Source organism: Manis pentadactyla, chromosome 4 (assembly GCF_030020395.1).
Source record: "Manis pentadactyla isolate mManPen7 chromosome 4, mManPen7.hap1, whole genome shotgun sequence".
NCBI lineage: Eukaryota > Metazoa > Chordata > Mammalia > Pholidota > Manidae > Manis > Manis pentadactyla.
In genome coordinates, this window is record NC_080022.1 from 42,508,105 (window position 1) to 42,529,310 (window position 21,206).

Below are 21,206 nucleotides of genomic sequence, written 5' to 3' on the forward strand. Positions count from 1 at the left end.
GGATATTGTTCCTTTTGGATTGGTCACACAGTTCTCTTAATATTGTTTCATTCCTGAAGATCCTTTTATCTCTGTGTCAGTTTTTATGCGTTCCTGTTTTCTGGTTTCTATTCAATCAATGGCCTCTTGCATCTTATCTATTCTGCTTATAAATCCTGCCAAAGTTTGTCTCCCTTCTGTAATCTCCCTCTGGACGTCTGTAATCTCCCTCTGGACTTCATCCCGTAGCTCTTGCATATTTCTCTGCAGCTCTGTCAGCATGTTTATGATTTTTATTTTGAATTCTTTTTCAGGGAGACTGGTTAGGTCTGTCTCTACAGCTCCTGTCTCAGGTGTTGTCTGAACTATCTTGGACTGGACTAAATTTTGTTGCCTTTTCACGGTGATAGCATTGGCTCTAGGCAGGTTGCAGGTGTGTCAGCTGGGAAAAGAAAGTCCTTTCCTGCTTGCTGGATGCCTTGCCCTTCTCCGCTGCCTGTGACGGTTAACCGCACTCCTGGAGCAGCCACCGGGTTAGTCCCCTAAGCTGCTGTGGGCGTGGTCTCTGTTAGAGCAGCGCGGAGCCTTGTGGGGAGTGGCAGGCACACCAGGTGCGTTCGTCCATGATAGTGGCACCCCTGCCAGGCAGCTGTGTACCAGCAGTGGCCTTTGGGTCTGGCCTGGGCGGCTGTGTGTTGGGCTGCGATTCCGGTCGGCTGCTGGAAGCGCACCTGCTCCCTGAAGCGCACCTGCTCCCTCTGGCTCCACTGCAGGTGCACGCGGGGCTCTCCCTCGCGGGCCTCTACCGGGCTCCTCTGGCTCCAGTGCCACTGGTGTGCATCAGCCATACCTGGGCTATTCGGTTGCCACTGCTTCAGGCTCACACGAGCCTCTCCTGGTCTCCTGTGGTGCCATTGGTGCACGCGACCTGCTACCAGTCCCTTCTGGTGCAGCTGCCCCCGGCATGTGCTACCACTCTCCCGCTACTGTGCCGGTGTGTTGGGGTCCGCGCCAGTTGGAGGAACGATTGGCAGGCTGCTTAGTGCTGTGAAGGGCTTCAGAGACGTGCTGCCTCCCCGGGGTTTAGGGCACCTAAGGTTCCCTGGGATTCCCAGCTGCTGGCTAATTGTGCCGTGACGACTTCATCCAGCTATGAGGTCCCTGTCTCTTTAAGACTTGCAGAAAGCACTCACTTTTCTTTTGTCTCGGGGGTGCCGGTTGTGGGGACCTGCCCACAGATTTTGCTTTTCCGTTTCTCTAATATCCAGCACCCCGTGCACCTTGTATCTGCGCTCCCGGTGCAGATTTCTGGAGCTGGTTGTTTAGTAGTCCTGGGCTTTCACTCCCTCCCCATTCCGACTCCTTTCTTCCCTCTGGGGTGGGGGAGCGTTCGGGTCTCGCCTGGCCACAGCTTGTGTCTTACTCCCTTCATGCGATATTGAGTTCTCACAGACATAGATGTATCCTGGCTGTTGTACTGCATCCACTGGTGTCTCTTTTAGGAATAGTTGTATTTATTGTATTTTCATGAATATTTGTATTTTGGTGAGGAGATTTCCTCTGAACTGCTCACACCGCCATCTTCCTGTGATCCTTCGAGAAGCCATTCTTATGGCAAAAATAACTTAACTTCCAAAATATCCATTTAGAAGTCTGCTGGTATAAAATATCTTGCATCTTTATTTGTTAGTGGAAGAATCAATAAATACTACTATGGAAAAATTAGTTTCTGTTTTTCACATTTATTTTTTATTTATCTGTTTATTCAGGTATTATTGACACACACTCTTATGAAGGTTTCAAAAGAAAAACAATGTGGTTATTACATTCACCCTTGTTATCAAGTCTCCCCCCATACGCCATTGCAGTCACTGTGCATCATTGTAGTAAGATGCCACAGAGTCCCTATTTGTCTTTTCTGAGCTATACTGTCTTCCCCATGACCTGACACACACAATGTATACCAATCATGATGCCCCACAATCCCCTTCTTCCTCCCTCCCCGCCCACCTCACCCACTCGTCCCCTTTCGTAACCACTAGTCCCTTCTTGGTGTCTGTGGGTCTGCTGCTATTTTATTCCTTCAGTTTTGATTCATTCTTATACACCACAAATGAGGGAAATCATTTGGCATTTGTCTTTCTCTGCCCGACTTATTTCACTGAGCATGATACTCTCTAGCTCCATCCATATTGTTGCAAACAGTAGGATTTGTTTGTTCCTTATGGCTGAATAGTATTCCATTGTATATATGTACCACATCTTCTTTATCCATTCATCTACTGATGGACACTTAGGTTGCTTCCATATCTTGGCGATTGTAAATAGTGCTGTGATAAACATCGGAGTGCATATGTCTTTTTGAATATGAGAAGTTGTTTTCTTTGCATAAATTCCTAGGAGTGGAGTTCCTGGGTCAAATAGTATTTCTATTTTTAGTTTTTTGAGGAACCTCCATATTGCTTTCCACAATGATTGAACTAATTTACATTCCCACCAGCACTGTAGGAGGGTTCCCTTTTCTCTGCATCCTCACTAGCATTTGTTGTTCCTAGTCTTTTTGATGTTGGCCATCGTAACTGGTGTGAGATGATACCTCATTGTGGTTTTAATTTGCATTTCCCTGATAATTAGCGATGTGGAGCATGTTTTCATTTGCCTGTTGACCATCTGAATTTCTTCTTTGGAGAACTGTTTCTTCATATCGTCTGCCCATTTTTTAATAGGGTTATTTGCTTTTTGGTGTTGTGGTATGTGAATTCTTTATGTATTTTGGATGTTAGCCCCTTGTCAGATATGTCATTTACAAATATATTCTGCTGTACTGTAGGATGGATGCCTTTTTGTTCTGCTGATGGTGTCCTTTGCTGTACAGGTGCTTTTTAGTATGATGTAGTCCTATTTGTTCATTTTTTATTTTGTTTCCCTTGCCCAAGGAGATGTGTTCAGGAAAAAGTTGCTCATGTTTGTATTCTAGAGATTTTTGCCTATGTTTTCTTCTAAGAGTTTTATGGTTTCCAGACTTACATTCAGATGTTTGATCCATTTTGAGTTTACTTTTTTGTATGGGGTTAGACAGTAATCCAGTTTCATTCTCTTCATGTAGCTGTCCAATTTTGCCCACACCATTTGTTGAAGAGGCTGTTGTTTCTCCATTGTATATCCATGGCTCCTTAATCATATATTAACTAACCGTACATCTGGGCTCTCTAGTCTGTTCCATTGGTCTATGGGTCTGTTCTTGTCCCAGTACCAAATTGTCTTGATTACTGTGGCTTTGTAGTAGACCTTCAAGTCAGGGAGCGTAAGCCCCCCAGCTTTACCCTTCCCTCTCAGGATTGCTTTGGCTATTTGGGGTCTTTTGTGGTTCCATGATGAATTTTAGTACTAGTTCATTGAGGAATGCTGTTGGTATTTTGATAGGGATTGCATTGAATCTGTAGATTTCTTTAGGCAGGATGGCAATTTTGACAATATTGATTCTTTCTATGCATGAGTGCAGGATGTGTTTCCATTTTTTGGTGTCTTCTTTAATTTTGCTTGTGAGTGTTGTAGTTTTCAGAGTATAGGTCTTTCACTTGGTTAGGTTTATTCCTCGGTATTTAATTCTTTTTGATACAGTTGTGAATTGAATTGTTTTCTTGATTTCTCTTTCTGCTAGTTCATCATTAGTGTAAAGAATGCAACATTTCTGTGTATTGATTTTGTATCCTGCAACTTTGCTGAATTCACATATTAGATCTAGTAGTTTTGCAATGGAGTCTTTAGGGTTTTTTACATACAATATGTCACCTGCAAACAGGGACAGTTTAACTTCTTCCTTGCCAATCTGGATGTGCTTTATTTCTTTGTGTTGTCTGATGGCTGTGGCTAGGACCTCCAGAACTATGTTGAATAAATTAGGGGAGAGTGGGCATCCTTTTCTTGTTCCCTATCTTAAAGGAAAAGCTTTCATCTTCTCACTATTAAGTATGATATTGGCTGTGGGTTTGTCATATATGGCCTTTATTATGTTGAGGTACTTGCCCTCTATGCCCATTTTGTCGAGTTTTTATCATGAATGGATTTTGAGTTTTGTTGAATGCTTTTTTGGCATCTATGGTGGTGATCATGTGGGTTTTGTCCTTCTTTTTATTGATGTAGTGGATGCTATTGATGGATTTTCAAATGTTGTACCATCCTTGCATCCCTGGGATGTATCCCACTTGATCATGATGAATGATCTTTTTGAAATCAGTTTGCTAATATTTTGTTGAGTATTTTTGCATCTATGTTCATCAGGGATATTGGTCTATAATTTTCTTTTTTTGTGGTGCCTTTGCCTGGTTTTGGTATTAGAGTGATGCTGGCCTTGTATAATGAGTTTGGGAGTATTCCTTCCTCTTGTACTTTTTGGAAAACTTTAAGGAGGATGGGTACTATGTCTTCACTAAATGTTTGATAAAATTCAGCAGTGATACTATCTGGTGCAGGATTTTTGTTCTTAGTTTGTTTTTTTTTATTACCAGTTCAATTTCCTTCTTAGTAATTGGTCTATTCAGATTTTCTATTTCTTCCTTGGTCAGTCTTGGAAGGTTGTATTTTTCTAGAAAGTTGCCCATTTCTTTTACGTTGTGCAGTTTGTTAGCATACAATTTGTGTGTGTGCGTGTTAATTTTTTTAAATTAATTTTTTAAAGATATTAGTGATACACACTCTCATAAAGGTTTCACATGAAAAAACAATGTGGCTACCACATTCACCCATACCATCAAGTCCCCACCCATACCCCAGTGCAGTCACTGTCCATCAGTGCAGCAAGATGCCACAGATCCAGTATTTGCCTTCTCTGTGCTAAACTGTTTTACCTGTGATCCCCCACACCATGTGTACTAAACATAATACCCCACAGTCCCCTTCTCCCTCCCTCCCCTTTGGTAACCACTAGTTCCTTCTTGGAGTCTCTGTGTCTGCTAGCATATAATTTTTCATAGTATTCTCTAATAATTCTTTGTATTTTCGTGGTGTCAATAGTTATTTTTCCTTTCTCATTTCTGACTTTCTTTATGTGTGTAGACTTTTTTTCTTGATAAGTCTTGCTAGGGGTTTATCTGTTTTATTTTCTCAAAGAACCAGCTCCTGCTTTTTTTCTATTGTTTTATTCTTCTCAATTTTATTTATTTCTGCTCTAATCTTCATTATATCCTTTTACTGACTTTGGGCCTCATTTGTTCTTCTTTTTCTAATTTCGTTAATTGTGAGTTTACACTGTTCATACGGGATTGTTCTTCTTTCCTGTGGTAGGCCTGTATTGCAATATACTTCCCTCTTAGCACAGCCTTTGCTGCATCTCACAGATTTTGGGGTGCTGAATAATTGTTGTCATTTGTGTTCATGTATTGCTTGATTTCTGTTTTTATTAAGTCATTGATCCATTGATTATTTAGGAGCATGTTATTAAGCCTTCATGTGTTTGTGGGCTTTTTCATTTTCTTTGCATAATTTATTTCTAGTTTCATACCTTTGTGTTTTAAGAAGCTGGTTGGTATCATTTCAGTCTTTTTGAATTCACTGAGGCTCTTTTTGTGGCCTAGTATATGATCTATTCTTGAAAATGTTCCATGTGCACTTGAGAAGAATGTGTATCCTGCTGCTTTTGGATGAAGTGTTCTGTAGATGTCCATTAAGTCTATATGTTCTAATGTGTTTCTCAGTGCCTCTGTCTCCTTACTTATTTTTTGTCTGGTCGATCTGTCCTTTAGAGTGAGTGTTCAAGTCTCCTTGAATGAATACATTGCATTCTATTTCCCCCTTAATTCTTTTAGTATTTGTTTCACATATGTAGGTGATCCTTTGTTGGGTACATAGATATTTATAATGGTTATATCTCTTGTTGGACTGACCACTTTATCATTATGTAATGTCCTTCTTTTTCTCTTTTGACTTTCTTTGTTTTGAAGTCTATTTTGTCTGATACAAGTACTACAACTCCTGCTTTTTTCTCCCTAGTCATTGCATGAAATATCTTTTTCCATCCCTTTACTTTCAGTCTGTGTATGTCTTTGGGTTTGAAGTGAGTCTCTTGTAGGCAGCATATATGTGGGCCTTGTTTTTTTATCCATTCAGTGACTCTATGTCTTTTGATTGGTGCATTCAGACCATTTACATTTAGGGTGATTATTAATAGATAGGTAGTTATTGCCATTATAGGCCTTAGATTCTTGGTTACCAAAGGTACAAGGGTAACTTCCTTACTATCTAACAGTCTAACTTTACTCATTTAGTATGCTATTACCTTTTTTCTTTTTCCGCCTTTTTCTTCCCCCTCCATTCTTTATATATTAGGGATCATATTCTGTACTCTTTGTCTATCTCTTGATTGACTTTACGGGTAGTTGATTTGATTTTGCATCTGCTTAGTAATTAATTGTTTTACTTTGTTGTGGTTTTATTTCCCCTGGTAGCAGGTTTTTAGCCTTAGGAATACTTTCATCTATAGCAGTCCCTCCAAAATCCACTGTAGAGGTGGTTTGTTGGAGGTAAATTCTCTCAGCTTGTTTATCTGAAAATTATTTATTCCCTCCTTCAAATTTAAATGATAACCTTGGAGGGTAGAGTATTATTGGTTTGAGGCCCTTCTGTTTCATTGCATTAAATATGTCATGCCACTCCCTTCTGGCCTGTAAAGTTTCTGTTGAGATGTCTAATGATAGCCTGATGGGTTTTCCTTTGTATGTGATCTTTTTTCTTTCTCTAGATGCTTTTAAAAGTCTGTCCTTATCCTTGATCTTTGCCATTTTAATTATTATATGTCTTGGTGTTGTCTTTCTTGGGTCCCTTGTGGTGGGAGATCTGTGCAACTCCATGACCTGACTGACTATCTCCTTCCCCAGAGTGGTGAAGTTTTCAGGAATTACCTCCTCAGTGACACTTTCTATCTGTTTTTCTCTCTCTTCTTCTTCTGGTACCCTATAATGCGAATATTGTTCCGTTTGGATTGGTCACACAGTTTTCTCACTATTCTTTAATTCTTAGAGATCCTTTTTTCTCTCTGTGCCTCAGCTTCTTTGTATTCCTCTTGTCTAATTTATATTCCTTGTTATATCTCTTCTTCTACATCTAATCTACTTTTAAATCCCTCCATTGTATGTTTCATTTCAGATATGGAATTTCTTAATGTTTGAATCTGTCCCAAATTCATCACTGAGTTCTTGAATAATTTTTCTGTACGTCCATTTGCATGTTTATGATTTTAATTTTGAACTCTCTTTCAGGAAGATTGGTGATTTCAGTTTCATTTGGCCCTTTTTCTCGTGTTTCTGAGATTTTTGTTTGAACCAGGTTCCTTTGACGTTTCATATTTGTATGTGTCACCCTCTAGTGCCCAGAAGGTCTAGTCTCTGGAGCTGCTTAGCACCTGGAGTGATGTCGTGGGTTGCAGGGGAGCAGCACTGGTGCTTGGGTGGAGGAGAGAGCTGTTGCCTGCTTCCCGGCTGCAATGCCTGTCTGCACTATCAGAACCAGTGGGCCAGTTACACAGGTGTAAGCCTCTGTGTTTTGCGTCCGTAGCTACCATAAATGGGGCCTTCCTCTGGCTGACCTCACACCAGGACAGGGACTGCGGGATTGCGAGCCAGTGCTGGCAAACCAGGAGGAAGGTGCAGCAGGCTCTGTATTGCAGTGTGGGACCTCAGGGCTCAGTAGCCAACCAGGGGGATGAAGTGCCTAAAGCTCCTGAAAGTTCCCAATCTGCTGGGCAGAACGCACCCAGACAACCTTGTCCACCTTTCCCTTCTCCCACACAGCAAGCTCTGTGCTAAGCCTGCCCCTTCCGCATCCCTCTCAGACCACCCACCTTTCCTTTGTCCCAGAACAGCCCTTTGTGGATCCTTGTCCTCCTCAAATGGCTGGAATCTGAGTCTCTCCAAGTATTCTCCCTGTCTTAGCTTTCCAACCCCGCTAGTCTCCAGAGCACCATGCAATGTAGGTTTGTGCTCCCAAAGCAGATCTCCAGGCCTAGGTGTTCAGCAGTCATAGGCTTCCACCCTTCTCTGCTCTGTTTTTCTTCCTCCAGCCGGTGAGTTGGGGTTGGGAAAGGGCTTGTGTCCCGTCAGATCAAGGCTTTGGTACATTACCCTGTTTCATGAGATCTGGTCTGTTCTCCAGGTGTTTGCAGTCTGGTCCACCCTTCTTCCCTGTTGTTCTTTTAGGATTAGTTGTATTAACTATACTTTCATTTTATATGTGATTTGGGGAGGAGTTCTCTGTCTCACCTCTCATGTTGCTATCATGAATCTCCCTCAGAGCATAAGTTTTCATTTGTCTAGTATAAATACCCAGAAATGCTATTGCTATAAATACCCAGAAACTGCCATACATTCCACACTTCTGCCAGCAATATGTGACTAACTCATTCCCTCTGCGTACCTACCAGCAGTTGGCATTACTACTTTGTTTTTGAGTCATTCTAGGTGTATAGCCATTATTTCTTCAAGTACTTTTTTCAACCCTGCCCTCTCTCTTCTGGGACTCCAATGACACAAAAAGGTCTGTTCAGGTTTTTTTTTTTTTTCTAAAATTGGGTAATTTCTATTTATCTTTCAGCTCACTGATTCTTTCCTCTGTTCCTTCCATTCTATTGTTGAGCCCAATCACTATTGTATTTTTCAGTTCTAAAATTGCCATTTGGTTCTTCTTTATATCTTCTCTTTCTCTGCTGAGGCTACTTTTCATTTGTTTCAAGCATGTTTATAATTGCTCAGTTAAGCATTTATATGATGGCTCCTTTAAAATCTTTGTCAAATAATTTTAACATTTCTGTTATCTCAGTGTTGACATTTATAGATAGTCTTACTGGTCTTTGATACGATGAGTGATATTTTATTAAATACACATGTTTTCAGTATTCTGTTATTAATACGCTTCTGTTTGTGTCTCTCTCATCACTCTAGCAGTGGAAGGAGGAGGCACTGCTTTGTACTGCCAGATTAGGAAAGATGTTCTGATTCCTCATTTAACTTCTCTGGACACCCAGGATATGGGGCTCCTCATTACTGCTGTGCAGGGGTTGGAGTTCTTGTTCCCCACTAGGACTCTCCTGATACCTCCCTAGCTGACAGGAGTATGAGTACCTCATTTCTCTTCCCAGTTGGCCTCCACTGAAACCATGTTGGGGCAAGGTGGCCTCTTTATTGTTGGGCAGTGGTGAAAGTCTTGACTGTCCTCTGGGTTTCCATATGAAACTACCCCAGCAGAGAGTGGGTGGACCACCTCATTACTGCCAGATGGCTATAAAAGTCCAGGCTCCCCAGATGGTGTCCACTGACATACAGGGGAGAGGGGGAGAGTAGTTCTTACCACCCAGTAGGGGTGAAAGTCCTGGTCCCCTACTCAGAGTTCTTTAACGTCTCCCTATGAGGAGATAAGAGCAACTCATTATGGCTCAGCAAAGTCTAGGCTCACCTGTTGGCATTTGGTATGGATGAGGGTGGAGCCAAAGATTTTTCTGTGGTGTTTGGGTGAAGTAAAAGCCACTGTCTAAAAGCTCCCTGTCTTACTGGGTTGCCTTTTTCATGGCACTTTGGCTAGAGTGAGCAGATTTTTTTTTTTTTTTTTTTTTGTCTGTGCTTGTAGGCATTTCCAGGTTGCCAACTTCTTCAACTTTAAGTCTGGAATATATGGAGCAAGAAAAAAACTCAGGAACTTTGAGTCCCAAGATCTATAGGTGGTCTTCTTTTTTTTCCCCTTTCAGAGTGATCTAGCCCCATCTTACCTTCTCAGCCTCGTTCTGTATGTTTCCTCACTTACACAATTATATCTCCAGAAGTGTACCATGTTCTCAGTCATAGCCAGGTCTTTACCTGTATTCTTCCCTTCATCAGAGAAACATCTTACAGTTCTTGTTGTTTTTTATGTTCAATCAATATAGAGCTACTTGCCATTTTGTATCTATGTGATGTGCTTTCACATCTCTAAGGTCTTTTTGCTTGAATTTTTTAATTGAAATATAATTGGTATGTAAATTTCAAGTGTACAACGTAATGATTTGATATATATGTTTTAAAGCTTAATTTATGTTTTTTTTTTTTTTCCTTTACTACCTCTCACCTTCTTTTTTCCTTTGAATTTTTCCTTCAGCTTTGGAGGACTTACTCAAAGATCACCTGTTTCAAATATTTTCCAAATCTCCACACATAACGATGCTTCCTTTTCTTTGCTTCCATGGCACTTTGTCCTTGGCTCTGGTATACTATATATCATTTTGTTACCATTTTTTGAGACTTTTTAACTCCATGGAGTTTTGAATTCTTTGAGTGTAGGGGTATAGCTAATTTTTCTTTGTATCCACAACATTTGGTAGTGTTTAACATATAGTAATTATTTAGTAACTGTTCAATGGATGGAACTCTACCATGAAATTTATTCCCCTCAAATAAAGTTCAGGTAGTTTAAAAGGCTATCTTTAGAACAGCGCTGCCCAATGGAAGTATAATGAGCCACAATAGTGAGCCACATATGTAATTTTAAGTTTACTAGTGGCCACATTTAAGAAGTAAAAAGAAACAGGTGAAGCTAATTTTAAAAATTTTATTCAACCCAATATATCCAAAATACCATTTCAACATACAGTCAATATAGAAAATTATCAATGAGATATTTTATATTCCTTTTTTTACCAAATCTTTAAAATCTCATGTGTATTTTACACTTATACCTCAATTTGGACTATCTGCATTTCAGGTGCTCAAAAGCTGCGTGTGGCTGGTGGCTCTGTATTGGACAACATAAATCTACAACAATGGAATTATATATTTAGTCATTTTTGAGCATTATTAAAGGTTTTGTACAGGTATTTCTTGATTTTAACTCTTTAACCATAACTAAATCTGCAAAATCTACTACTTTAAAAAAATACTTAAGTTATAAGAGTGACTGGCTGGCAGCCTGAGCTTTATCTTTAGTGTGAGTCTGCTGAGCTGTCACCTGGAGTTCTTCCCATGACTCCAGGCTATTTATTTACCTGGTCCCAACTGCTCACTCACCAGACTGTTCTTAGGCTACCTTTTATTGGCTGTAAGTGTTTAGTCAATACATTGTACTGTTGAGATAGATGTGGCTCCAAGGCATCATATACTTCTGGCATTATGAATTGATAATCAGTTAGATCTCTAAGGGACTTCAAGACGTTACTGTGTCAAATGAAGTTACACTATTTAAATTCATCTGACAAAGAGGGATTATAACCTCTATATCCTTATTAATATTTCAGATCTAGCTAGTGTTTTAATAAGGAATTATAGACATGCTTGCTGAATATGTGTGTGTGTGTATATGTATAATGTATATGAATAATGTGTGTGTGTTATAGTGAATTTAAAGGATAGGCTAAAAAATGCATTGGTAACAATTTAACCCCCCAGATCCAGTATCTTAACATATACCTCACTCATGATACGTAAATGCTCAAGTCCATGGAGCGTTCTGCTTCATGGTCCTACAATCCATGCTGATGGAGACTCCACTCTCATAAAGCTACACTATCTAAAATGTAAAAATTCTTCATTTGTCATAGCAAGAAAATATAGTGTGGAAAATTCATGCACTGGCCCTCAGAACTACAGCCTACATCCCACTGGCCAGAACTAGGCATATGGCCCCAATCTAACTCCAAGAGTAAGGCTTGGAAATGGAGTTGTTCATGTATTTAGGAAGACAAGGAAGATCATATTAGTGAAGATCAGTAATGTCTACCACAGTCATGATTCTGGCACTTGCTAGCTCTCATATCTTAGAAAGCCATTTTTCTGAGTCCCAGTTTACTCATCAGTAAATTGTAGGTAATAATATCCTTACCCCTGAATTGTTATGTATAAAATGAAATATTGCTACATGGGAGTGCTTTGGAAATGTCAAGTATGCTGGAAATTTTAGCTACTCTTTAATTATTTTTTGAAGTTAAAGAGATGTTTGTTTTTTTCCAGGTCTCCTGAATGATGGAACTGTAGGTATTTTTAGGGGCAACCAGATGCGCTTAAAGCGAGCTTGCATTCGCAAAGCCAAGATCTCTGCTGTTGCTTTCCGGAAAGCTTTCTGCCACCACAAGTTAGTGGAACTTGATGCCACAGGTGTGAATGCTGACATCACAATTACAGACATCATCAGTGGGCTTGGCAGTAACAAGTGGATCCAGCAAAATCTCCAGTGCCTAGTGCTGAATTCATTAACTCTTTCCCTTGAAGATCCTTATGAGCGGTGCTTCAGCCAGCTTTCTGGCCTTCGGGCATTAAGCATCACCAATGTCCTCTTTTACAATGAAGACCTGGCTGAAGTTGCCTCTTTGCCACGATTAGAGAGCCTGGATATTTCTAATACCTCCATCACAGACATCACAGCTCTGCTGGCCTGCAAAGATCGACTCAAGTCTCTAACCATGCACCACTTGAAATGTTTAAAAATGACAACTACCCAGATACTGGATGTTGTTCGGGAAGTAAAACATCTGAATCATCTTGATATTTCAGATGATAAACAGTTCACATCAGACATAGCTCTTCGTTTATTAGAACAAAAGGACATCCTACCCAACCTGGTCTCCCTAGATGTTTCTGGGAGAAAGCACGTGACAGATAAAGCTGTTGAAGCCTTTATACAACAGCGGCCCAGCATGCAGTTTGTAGGTTTGCTGGCCACTGATGCTGGTTATTCTGAATTCCTCACAGGCGAAGGATATTTGAAGGTTAGACTTTAAAAAGATATTATTTTGTCAGGCCAAATAATGTCGTAGTTGCATAAGTCTCCATTAAGGTGGATGTCTAATAATATATGGAACATGTCATGAAACAGGATATTGGATAGCAGAAAGGCCTACTTTAGAGTCAGTCCTAGTTAAAATCCCAGCATATGTGCTTCATGACCCAGTGTAAGTCATGGTGCAACTTGTTGGGGTTTCCATTTCTTTACTTATGAAATAGATATTCCTATCTTGCAGAGTTTTCCTGAAGATTAATTATATATGTAAAATGCAAGCCAACATAGGTGCTGGATAAAAGAGAATTCTCATGATGATAATGTTTAGATACTTTGAACCACTTAAACATATCATTTCTAATGGGTCACTTCACAGAAACTAAGGATACTCTTGGTTGAATTGAGTATCTAATGGGAGATAAAGTTCTCCAAGGAGAAGTGGTAAAATTTTGCTTTTCTTAAGGTTTTTCATGCTTAATGGTTTAAATCCAGTTTAGCCAACATCCACTGGGCTTGGTGCAGTTTGGAATTCAAAGATGAGAAAGATACAAGATCTGCTTCCAGGAGCCTAGTCTGAAAAGAGTAGTGATAATACGAACTTAAACAGATGTAAAGCCAAGGTTTGGTATAAGTGCTATAAGAGAGTAGGAGAAATTTCTTCTAGCTGGAGAATTTGGGGTTTGATGGAGAAGATGATATCTGAGTCAGATGAAGGATAGAATTATGACAAGTTTAAGGAAAACATACTTTTCTGACACTGTATCCTCTAGATGCCTTATATTCCCAGATAGTAACTAGAAATTATAGATGAAAAACATAGACTGTCATAGAAATTACTAGATTTACTATTATTTAGAACCAACATTTGGATCTATATCTAATTCCAGAGTCCTGCTTTTTTCCCCCCTACTGCCTACACCACTTAAGCAGAAGCATCCTTTGATCCTACTTGGAATAGAGTCAGGGATGGCCTACAAGTTGATAGTGTGACCAAATGGCAAGGAACCTTTTTAAAGTAACCATGATTGATCTCAAAAAAAGAGAAGGAAAGGTTATAAACATAAACATCTCAGTTCTTAGATTATTTGTAAATTTAGACTTAAAAAAATAGAATGATAGAAGATGATTTTGAGTCACTCTTTTTTTATTCATTCATTCAGTAAATATTTTACCAAGTGCCTCTGTGTACTAGTAGGTGGAATTTGGTGGTGAGACCAAACAGACATGATCTTGCTCTCATGAAACTTGTAATTTAGTGTGGGAGTTAGGCAATCAGACAATCACATACCATATGCTGTGTACATGTACACTTTAAATACATATAGATTTACATACTATATACATATAATAGATGTATATATGCTTTAAACTGTATAGTGTTAAGAAGCTAGAAGATACAAACTATTATATATGAGAATGTTTAGCAGAGAGACTTGACTTAGTTGAAGACTTCTCTGAGGAGTTGATGAATGAGTGGAGATCTTAAGGATGAGTAGGTTGGTGGAGAATATTCCAGGCAGAGAAAAAATACATGCAAAAGATGTGTGGTAGGAAGGAGAATGGTACATTCAAGGAACTGAAATAAGGCCATTGTGGCTGGAGCTCAATAGTAGAAAGTTGCAGAGGATCAGATAAGGCTAGAAGTAGTACCAGGGCCAGACTTGGCAAGGTCACATAAGCCAGCTGCGTGGTAATAGGAAGTGTGAGGAACTTCCTTAGCTTGTTAGGGAAAAAGATAGATTTCTAGCACAGGACTTGATGAGGGAAGCATAAAAATGTAATTTACTATTTTAATGTTTCTTAACTGACAAATGCATTAGATAGTAAAAAATTATAAAAATTAAAGGGGAAGAGATCCCTGTGTGTTGGGAGTTGAGGAAGGATTTCCAGATGAGGTGAGCTTGACTTGCATCCTAAAGAATAAAAGGAATGTATCCCTGGTACATTAAGCTGACTCATCCTCTCAAGGCAAAGATCCTGTAATAGTTGTGATCCCAGAGTGGTACAATTTTTGCTGGTAATTCTTAAAACCAACAGACCCTAAAGTGAATTAGCCTAAGTTTTAAAATTGAGGCTAATAAGACATCTGTATTCTACAATGCCTCTATGAAACAAGTTTGATTTCACAAATGGAACTGTTACTGCATTGAAACTCCTACTTTATGCTGTCATTATCTAGTTTCCACCTCTATAAACATTGGAGCAGTGATTCTCAACTTTGACTACATTAAAATCACCAGGGAATGTAATTATGTGTGATGATGATGATGATGGACATGTCACCTAATCTTATTATAATCATTTCCCAAGGTATACATGTATCAAATCATGTTGCATGCCTTAAACTTACATAATGTTGTATGTCAATTATATCTTGATAAAGCTGGGACAAAAGGTTTTTTTTAATAAAAACAAATACCTACGGAGCTTGAACAATTTAATCAGAACTACAGGGAGGTAGGACCCAAGCATCAGTATTTTTTAAAGTTCCTTAGGTGATTGCAGCTTACAGCCAAAATTAAGAATCAGTTTTAAAATAATTTTTTTGAAGATCATTGGAACTTTGTCCTTTATTCTACTATACACAAAAATTGATATTCATTTTAATTTATTTGGTTGACTACTGACTTGAGAGCTGAAAAATAATAGGTCATGTTAAGGAAAAAGAGCGGAGATTGCCACATTTCCTTTTTTACAATTGTCCAGTTTTGCAAAGTTGATGAAAAACCTGCCTGAAATGATTCTTAGTATTGTGATACTTTAAATTAGTTTAAGTTGGCTTTTTGATTTTACATGCCTCAGTTTTTTAGGCCACACTTATGGAGGCAAGAAATAGAGTCAGTGTGACTCCCAAGTATTATTTCTGTGTCCGTGGTTATAAGGACAGTTTATTTCACTTTCATATACAGTTCTTACTTTGATCTCTTGACTCCATAAGGGAATTATTGTCCTTCAGTGAAAAAGAATGGCTTAAAGGTCACAACCAGCTATTGTTAGACCCTGCTCTTGTACCTTTGAATTATTTGATTCCAAAGCATGTTTCCTTTCCACTACATCTCATTGCCTCAATTTGAGAATCTCAGTTTTTTCCTTTCCTGTCAATTTCTAATGCCAACACAGGCATGTCCTACCACAGAATTTCCAACTCTGTCATTGCTGTTTCCCCACCCAATTTGCTGTTCTGTTACCATTAGTTTCTTGAAGCTTCAACTTCTCCACAATTAGGATTCTTATGTTTTTTGGCCACCTCATTCCCAGACTCTAGGTTATATACCAAGTGTGGTTCCCTGTTCCTGAGAATCACTGGAAATGTGCTAACTCCAGTAGTAGTTCTCAATTTTCATCTCATTTGATCTGAAGAAGCATTTGACACAGTTGATCATGTCCTCCTTCTTGAAATACTTTTTTTACTTAGCTTCAAGGATATCACACCTGTCCTGTTTTTTTTCTACTTGTCTGACTATTGAGACTCACTTTCTTTTATTGGTTCTTCCTCATCTCCCAGGAGTGTTTCGTGCCTTAAACTTATATGTTGATAACTCCTAAATTTATTACTGTAGCCTAAACTTCTCTGAACTAGGACTCCTATATTGAACTGCAGCAGTCAGCATCCAGTGAAGGTACATGTAAGTTTTTTAAGCACAGAAGTTAATCCATTTCAAAAAGTATTTACTAAATACTTTTTAAAGACATCTGAGTTAATGCTTCTGTTCTTGAGGAATTCTAGTGTAGTGGAGACAAATTTAAAAATAGCTTTATCCAGTGTGAGAGATGCTATAATAGAGTTACATACAGAGCACTATAGAAAACTTTTCCTTAGAATATAAATTTTAGTTCTACTCCATATATTAAATACAACACAATTTAATGGTAATGACATTTTCACTGTTTTAGGTTGTTTGCAGAAACTAGTACATACAGACACTTTTTTTTTGATCTAGCATATGAAATTGAATTGAAGATGCTTATAGTTTGAGGAGCCGGATTGCTTTATTTGAGAGTTTATCACTGGCTATCGAAGTATTGATCACTGAGAGAAATATATAGACAATGAAACTGGTTTAAAGTATTTAACATTCCATTAATAAAAGTTATTTAATTTTATATTAAAAGGTAACTTGGAGCTGTTATTTCATATAATATATTATAAAGCTATTGGAATCAACCAAATGTGGGTAAATGAAATCTGACTTGAGATCATTGTTACATGTTTTCCCTCTTACAATCTTTTTTATTTTATGTAATGTTTTGATGTCTTTCCAAATCTAAGAAAATCTAAGAAGAAGTTCGGGCTGATTCAAAAAGAGCTAAACACTTGGAAAGTTTTTATTTTTTTAATAGCTGCTTATATATGTGAATACATAGTCAAGACCAATGTGTATGTATATTATATATAAATAGTTTAAAAAGCATTTTGTAAAGAAAGATCCACTGTTATTTTTACAATGCTCAGTTTGTACCCTTGTGTCTCTTGGCATACATCTGTGCTGTAGTCTAATTCATATTAGACCTTTGTAGCATATATCAATGGTTGAAATGTCAGCCATTATAAAGCCCTTCATTTCCTCAAAGCTGTTTATTCGCACTTGAATACTATATGTTCATATAAAACCTAGCTACTGGGTAATAATATATTTTTTAAGTATTTATTTTTGTGTCACCCTATATAATGCTATGGCCAAAAAAAATTCAGTCTTCCAACTTTATGAAAAGATTATCTCTCTCTGAACAACAGGATTTCCTTTGCATTTTTTTTTACCTTATTGTAAAACAAGATATTAAGACCATAAATAACAAGTGCATAGCTTAAGAGTGAGAATAGATGAACACACTTTGAGACCATCACTCAGGTTAATAATCAGAATTTTGTCAGCTTCCCTGAAGCTCTTGCATGTGCCCCACCTGATCACAACTCAGTAATCACAAAGTAACCTCTATCCTGATGTTAATTATCATGTCCTTGCTTTTCTTTATGGTTTTATGATTGACCTAGTTTTTCTCTAAGCACTTAGTTAATTGTGCCCATTTTTCAAAATTATGTGTCTTTTGACTGTATTCTAATTTACAGGCTCTTTTCCTATCCCTTTTGTTTCATTATAATTCATCTGTTAAAGAATTCAGGCCTTCAATTTGTAGAGTTACCCTCAGTCTGGATTTTCTTGATTGTATACTCATGGTGCATATTTCTCTGTATTTTCTGCAAATTGGTAGCTGGATTTGGAGGCTTAATCGTCCTTTGACAGGATCCTTAGGTGCTGTGCTCTTTCACACAGGAAGTACTTAATGTCAGCTTTTTTTTCTTCCTGTGATGTTAGTAATTGTTGACACTTAATACCCAGTTCCATTAATTCATTGGGGATAATAGTGTTATTCTCATAATTTCTTTTTCATTTATTAGTTAGATTACTTTTATAAAAAGCTGCTTACCATTATATATGTAAATGTGGTTACCCAGTGTTGTATGAACCATAGTTTAAGGTAAGTGTATTAATGTGTATAAATGAGAAATTTCTAGATAGACTTACTTTTGAACAGAACCTCTTGATGCTAAAGGGAACTTGGTAAATGTGGAGAAATTGCTTATTCTGAGCCACACATAATGCTAGCTGTTGGGGTACAGTGGTGAGTAGGTTAATCTAATACCTCAATTATGATAATGGCTATGAAGGAGATGTTTCAAGGGGGACCTGATTTAAATTGGTGGGTCAAGGAAGGCCTCTCTAAAGTTCATTCACCTTGAATTGGTAAAGGTGAGTAGAAATCAGGCAAAGAAAGAGAGGAAGATTTCAGTCAGGATAGAATATATAATGACCTTTGGCTAGGAAACAGCTTGATTTCTTGAAAGGTCAGAAAAAAAGGTCAGTGTAACTATAACATTGTGAACTGGGAGAAGAGGGTTACCTTAAGAGACAGCTGGGATCCTAATTATGTGATAAGACCTTCTATATTACCCATAGACTTATAGTAGGGACTGGACCTACGTAATGTACATCTCTTTAGGATAGTACACCTCCATAAGATGACTATTCTAGATGGGTTGGAAAATAATCATTCCCATTTGTTTCAAGCCTTATGTAGCTGTCCTGGATGCCATCTATACAGACGAGGTTTAGATAGAGGAAAAGGGTTGAAAAAATTCTAAAAGCTTATCTCTGGCTATGTTCGTTCATAGGTATCTGGAGAAGCCAATGAAACTCAGATTGCGGAAGCATTGAAGCGGTACAGTGAACGGGCATTCTTTGTCCGGGAAGCTCTATTTCACCTTTTTAGCCTGACTCATGTGATGGAAAAAACAAAGCCAGAAATTTTAAAGGTAAGAATAAGAAATATTTTGGATATGGAAATGAAAAATTTGAAATGATCTCCCTGAATAGATGATGGTTTTGTGAAGAAAATTGGTGAAAATCTGTATTTAATCTTTTTTTTTTTTATTGTAATGGGATTGATGATGGGTGATTTCAATTACTGGTCATAAATGAGAGAGAAAACAGTAGCATAGTGTCATTGAAGTTATATAATAGTCTCATTAAGCAATATGAATGCCTTCCTATTCATATTTAACTAAAACCAGTGACCAATGTGATACTTATTCACCATCTAGTAGAAAATAGAAGTATATAAGTGGAATCAGGACATTGCATTGTATATTAGCCCTGTGTTAATTCCATATAGGCTATTTTAAGAAATACAATATTGGAATTCCATAAGGCACTTTTCCATGCAATTTATGGAACCACCTGTGCTTTCATAACTAATCTATGTTATTCCTCAATTAAATACTTTTAACCAAAACAACTTTTGAAGGACAAGAAAGGAAGATTCTTTTTGTTGATTTCTTGAAGCAGTGTTTATCAGAATATGGTCTTTTGTCCACCAGAAATCTGGAATATTCCATATTTTAAAAAGCATATTTGTGAACTCCACCCCAAGAAAAATTTAGATTCAATAGGGCTGGATGAGGTATAGGAATCTGCACTTTTTCAATACTCCAAGGTAACTTTATGCACATTCAATTTGAAACCAGTGAGTATAGAACTGTATTATATTTGGTACCTTGTCTAGTGGGCACCACAATTAATGATCTATTTTATAGCTTATGTAGCTGATGATCTGTAAGACTAAGTAACAATAAGTTACTGATAGAGGCAAAAATGAAATAACCTCCCCTAAGTTTTGAGGATGGGGTCCTTGGGTAGGAACCAGAAATATTTCAGTCCCTAGAGTGTTATTCCTAACACGTGTCATCACCCCCTCCACATATACCAAAGGATATTGGCACTTTGTGTATGCATTATCTTTTTTTGGTTTTGGTTATCATGAACTTGACAAAGAAACAGATTTTAGTCCTGATCTTCATTCATTCATTCAGAGAATGAGGCAGAGGAAAATGAAGGAACAGAGGCAATTCTTTTAAGTTTTGCTGCAAAGAGGAGTAAAGAACGTAGGTGGTAGTTGGCTGAGGAAGTGGGGTGTTTTTTTTTATGATGGGAGAAAAAAATAGCTTGTTTGTAGACCAGTAAGAACAGTTTCGTACAGAATAAAAAATTGATATAGGAGTAAGGGGAGAACAGCTGAAGCACTGTCCTTGAGTAGACAACAAGAGAAGGATCTAGCATACGAGTGGAGGGATTACCCTCAGAGAGGAACCCAAAAGATGATTTGTGGTAGCAGGCAGAAAGGCAGCATATGCATGTGTATATGCTGGTAAGGGAGTACATGTAGTAGTTAGAATCTGAAATTCTTTTCTGTGGTTCAGTTTTCCCAATGTAGTTGGAAGCAACATCTTCAGCTGATAGTGAGGAACTAGGAGGATTTGTTGTGGGGGGAGAAGAGAGAAAAAGAGAAATAGTTTTAGAGGCCAAAGGGAAGTAAATAGATTTTATTGTACTCTTAACTTTAACAATGTTCTCAAGGAACTGAATGTTATGATTTGAAAATGAAGTTTGCTGCTGGTTTACTCCATTCAGTAAGTAAATCAATAAGAATTTAGTTAGTGCCTAGCATGTGATAGACCCTGTACTAGGTCTTGGAAACACAAAGATAAGTTATTGGAATAGAAAAGATTGATAAGCCTTAAAAAAAATCTCTACACACAAACAACTTGATACCTACCTTGACCAGGTGGCAGGAACTAAGTATTGATGAGTAACTGCTCTGTTGTGGGCTCTTTGCACATGAGAATGAAAAAGATACTTAAGACATTTTAGAAATTATTATAGATCAACAAGGTAATGTTGCTATGTGAAGAAGGCTGGTATTTATAAAGTGGATTAAGAGAGCTAATTTTTTTTCCAGCTTGTGGTTACTGGGATGAGAAATCACCCTATGAATTTGCCAGTGCAACTTGCTGCAAGCGCTTGTGTATTTAACTTAACCAAGCAGGATCTTGCTGCAGGAATGCCTGTCCGACTCCTGGCTGATGTGACCCATTTACTACTTAAAGCCATGGAACATTTTCCCAATCACCAGCAGGTAAGCATATGGGAATTGCCATTCACTCA

General features: G+C 38.1%; 1 protein-coding gene across 4 annotated transcripts in view; it reads left to right on the forward strand.

Annotated features, from left to right (window-relative positions):
- The window catches only part of ZYG11B (zyg-11 family member B, cell cycle regulator), a 117,703-nt gene that overhangs the window by 56,902 nt on the left and 39,595 nt on the right, over positions 1-21,206 (forward strand). For 3 of the 4 annotated variants that reach the window (XR_005026316.2, XM_036892876.2, XM_036892877.2), the window contains exons 3-5: positions 11,940-12,694; positions 18,878-19,018; positions 21,001-21,177. Coding sequence is in view for 3 of the 4 variants with exons in the window: in XM_036892876.2 (XP_036748771.1) it covers positions 11,940-12,694; positions 18,878-19,018; positions 21,001-21,177 (1,073 nt within the window). In the remaining variant the exon portion in view is untranslated. Of the gene's footprint in view, positions 1-10,698; positions 10,808-11,939; positions 12,695-18,877; positions 19,019-21,000; positions 21,178-21,206 lie in introns of all 4 variants that reach the window. The other variant, XM_036892878.2, reaches the window with a different exon arrangement.